This window comes from Zea mays, chromosome 1, assembly GCF_902167145.1.
Source record: "Zea mays cultivar B73 chromosome 1, Zm-B73-REFERENCE-NAM-5.0, whole genome shotgun sequence".
Lineage (NCBI taxonomy): Eukaryota > Viridiplantae > Streptophyta > Magnoliopsida > Poales > Poaceae > Zea > Zea mays.
The window spans coordinates 1,861,727-1,866,173 of record NC_050096.1 but is presented as its reverse complement, the minus strand read 5'-3'; the positions used below and the strand labels follow the sequence as shown (position 1 = coordinate 1,866,173).

Below are 4,447 nucleotides of genomic sequence, written 5' to 3'. Positions count from 1 at the left end.
TGCATTTCAATGTTTTTTATCTGGTGTTTAATATATGCTCATGCCTTTAGATTCATATTCTTTATTTCATACCTCTTAATTAATATATGGTCTTGCTTTTAAATGCACATGACTTTTTTTTTTGTGGACAGTATCCTAGAAGAGGTAGAAACACAACCCTTGCTTCAAAGAAGAAGATAGACCCCAACATGGCTCCAGGCATTAGGTTCAGCAAGAGAGTGAGGGCAGGTGCACAACCAGAGGAGCAATCTTCAAAAAGGTTTCACTCTACAGAGACAGATGGCCACAATGTACAGGAACCAACAGATGGAAATGATCACATACCAAACAGCCCTACTACACCTGGACTTGCTGATCATTTCAGCAGAGCTGCAGAGGAAGCCATGGCATCTGCTGCTCATGACAGTACAGGTGATGCTGAAGGCAACAGCCGTACTACACCTGGACTTGCTGATCATTTCAGCAGAGCTGAAGAGGAAGCCATGGCATCTGCTGCTCATGACAGTACAGGTGATGCTCAAGCCAATGTAGCTAGAGATGAAGAAACTGAAGGCAAGTTCTATTTTTTCAGTCAAATAAGGCATCTCTTTTGCTGATTTGCATGAAACAAAACAATTTCATTATTCAATAAAAGCGAATTATATTTTGTAGCTCCTACACAGCGAGCACCAAGGAGACCCAGGGCAGCAACCAAGGGAAAACAACTGGACAGGATGACTAAAGTTATGCAAAGGAGACTGCCCATAGTTGTTGAGGAAGGCAAAAAAAGGCCACATGAACCTGTTCAAGCTGCCAAGTTTGCATCAGAGGCTGGCATCATTATTCGGGAAACCATGCCTATCCTAACTCGTTGGAAAGATTACAAGGACGACCAGAAATACTACAACAGCTTTGTGTCACAGCTAAATGTAAGTGCATTACTGATTCTATGGTTCACTTGTATACTGCTTAACCTGAATTGACTAACTATGGAATTGTCATATGCATAGGGGCTCTTGTCCGTTAACACTGAGGACAAGGCAACAAAGGAAGCTTGCACCGATATGCTACGCTCTGCGGTAAAAAACCAGCGTTATCGGCTCAAGCAGAAATACTTCAATGGTGTACCTGCAAATGAGATTAGCACAACTTCTCCTGTATCTTACATGACTGATGAACAGTGGAGGGCATTAGTTGCAAAGTGGTCTGATCCAAAGAACATGGTATGGGTATCTTGTCATATATTGTTCTTTCACTATACGTTTGCAAAGGATCTTCGCATATTGAACCTATGATCTAATCTGACATGTTCATTCTCTTGTAGGAAATAAGTGCAAAGAACAAGCAGAACCGCAGTCAAGTCAAGTTTCATCAGGCTACGGGTTCTCGCTGCTATGTGGCACACTTACATGCATATGTAAGTAACTATTACCTTGTACTACTACCTGCACTTGTGCACTCAACTTCTATTGCATTTGATCTGAGCAAACTTCGCTGTGATTGTTTATCCACGAAACAGAAGCAGAAGAGAAACCGAGAAGAACCCAGCTTAGACCAGACTGAAGAACTAGATGCGGTGGACGCCTTCAAGACCTGTCATACCAGCTCCAAACGTGGCCTGAGTGAACCGGCAAGAGAAGCACTTGTAAGTTCATTTGTTTTCTTTATTTAGTGTAATTTTTATGAGATCATATGAGGGAGGCTGGCTGTGGGTCGATGGAACGAAGGGGAGTGAGATCGATGAGTGAGATCGCTTGTCCCATCCCAGGGGAGTTCAGATCATAGTCTATTTTGTCTGCCATCAAATTTCTGAAATGAAAGTAAATATCATAGTCTATTTTTTGTAGGACCCGTGCACTAGAAATGTATAGGTTTTAGAGTCTTTGTTAAGCAAATCTGCTATAATTTGTAACTGTTTTCACATTATTTTTCATAGTCTATTTATAGAGTATTTCAAATGAATAGCTTTTAATTTGCCATCAAATGTATAGCTTTTAAGCAAATCTGCTATAATTTGTAACTGCTATAATCTGCTATAATTTGCCAACAAATGTATAGCTTTTAGAGTCTGTCAGTCTATTTTTCATAGTCTTTGTTAATGCCTTGTAGGACCCGTGCACTAGCAATGAAAGTCACTGTTTTCACATTATTGTCAGCATCTTCCTGTTGCTCATTAGCAATAACATGTAACTGTTTCTGTCCATGATATTTCAGTCTCATATGGAGGCTTTGAGGGCTGAACCTGTTGCTGAAGGTGAGATGCCAGCATCCAGTGTGCACCTTGTGTCGAAGGTGCTGTCCCAGAGCAGCTCACACCAATTCCTGAAAAGCGTCGGCATCAAAACATCGGCAACCTCCAAGGCTTCATCATCAAATCATAGTGAGCTTCGGGAACAACTTGCAGCTGAAGCGACGGCTGCTGTTCAAGGTGAACTCGACCAGCTCAGGAAGAAATGTGAAGAAGCTGAGGAACAGCAGGCGAGGACACAAAGGGAGTTGGAGGAGTACAAGAAGATAACAGAGAAGAACAGCAAGGAGATGGAGGAGACCAATGTGCTCATCAAGAAGCTCTTGTCCTTGCATGGTAACTCTTCTTCGACATGAGGGCTGCTAGTCAGAGCTGCTGTTTTTGGCCTGTTCTTTGACATGAGGGTACCCAAAAACTCTAGTTGCTCGTGGGTGTCAACTTTTGATTATATGCTGTTATGTTTGTGCAAACTCAACTGAAATGTGAACTCAAGTGGTGATGCTATGAACTGAGTTTAGTGTTGTCCACTTAGTTTGTATGCGCACTGGAATACTAGTTGTATTCATCTATGGAATATGGAATTGTGTGCTCATTCCTCTGTTCTAGTATATTTTGCAATTTCCAATAAAATTATTCTCTGCACATCTGTGACCAAACTGGTGGCATATAATAAAACATATGCCACGTCAGCTGCCACTGTACTAGCCACGTCAGCGTTACGTCAGCGCTGACGTCAGCTGTCACGTCACTAGCCACGTCAGCGCTGACGTCATACGCATCAGCACCTTCCAAACGGCTGGTAATGACCAAACCACGGCTCTATCTGTGACGATACCGTACCGTCACAGCAACCAAATGGCGTTAACAACGCCGTCAGTTTGCTCGGGCAGACGACGAATTATGACGGAAAAGTGTCTTCCTCTATGACCACAACTGATCGTCATAGCATGCATTCACTTCCATGACATCGCGCCTTTCGTCACAGAATGTATACACATCGATGACGAAACTGAGTAGTCCGTCACAACACAACAAATGTGACGCGACCCCTATGACCAAATCGAACTCGTCACAAATTCGTCACAAACCTTACTCTGTGACGATATATACACATGCAGTGACGCAATACGAACGTCATCGATGATAAGATCTCTACTAGTGCATCCTGGGACAGCAAGAGAGCCTCCTCTCACGGCGTGAAGACGGTGCACCCGTGACCCGTTCCTCGAACGGCTCGCGCACGCGTAACGGCCACCCCGCCAACCACTCGCCCCGTCGCATTAACTCCGCGGCGGGACAGGCGGCGCCTCTGACGGGAGGAGCGCGCGACGCTTCACCTTCGCCGTAATAACCGCGTCAGAAAAGGTACGCCACGTCGTTCGATTTCGTATCCTTTTCCTTTTTCCTCTTTCTCTATCTCTTGCGACAGGGACCGGGAAAGGGGGATACCCCGAAAAGGATCCTTCTCCGCGAAAGAACCGGGCTCCGAGCCCCCCCTACTGATCAGGGGTTCGAAGGCTGGCCCTCCGAAGGGTTCAACAGTCGCCTCAGATCGCGTGGGCCCGACACCCACTACTGGTCAGGGGTTCGAAAGCCAGCCCCCCGAAGGGTTCCATGGCCGCCTCAGGCTACTCGGGCTCCGCGCCCATTACTGATCAGGGGTTCGAAGGCTGGCCCCCGAAGGGTTCACAGTCGCCTCAGACACCGAGCGAGGGATGACCAGGGGTACGTTCGATACATAACCGAGGCTCGGGCTGCGCTCCCGAGGTACCCTAGGACATTTCCGAGACCAGCAGGAACGATCTTGTAACGGAATCCCATCGGAGGGAGGCATCGAGCCCTCGGACCCCGTCGCCAGGGGACCGGGTCCGGCAAATCACCTGCAGGTACTTTTGGGCGTGCCTCTGGGCCCCTAGCCGACCCCCAACGAACGGGGCACGGACGTCCACTCGGATTACCCGCTTGCAGCTCACCGGAGACACCATGTTCGATGCCCATCGAGGGTAACATGGCGCACTCCCCCCCTCCTCCTTGCGGAAAGGCGACGTAGGGGCGTATGTAAAAAGTCGAGTCTGTCCCTGATCGTCCTCTCGCCCTGTGCAGAGGCTCGGGGGCTGCTCTCGCAAAAACCGGCTCCGGCCGAACCGTTGACAGCGTCAACATACGAGCCCGAGAGCTTGGGCCCCGACCGTGCACCCGGGCTACGGCCTGTTCGCATGA

The 4,447-nt window shown here is 47.6% G+C and overlaps 1 protein-coding gene across 1 annotated transcript; it reads left to right on the top strand.

Moving 5' to 3' along the window:
• The first annotated feature begins 1,579 nt into the window (after positions 1-1,579).
• LOC118473257 (uncharacterized) lies at positions 1,580-2,819 on the top strand. Its single transcript, XM_035962388.1, has 2 exons — positions 1,580-1,624; positions 2,194-2,819. The coding sequence occupies exon 2, from the start codon at positions 2,200-2,202 to the stop codon at positions 2,581-2,583; it is 384 nt and encodes a 127-aa protein (XP_035818281.1). The 5' UTR covers positions 1,580-1,624; positions 2,194-2,199; the 3' UTR covers positions 2,584-2,819.
• Positions 2,820-4,447: the final 1,628 nt, after the last annotated feature.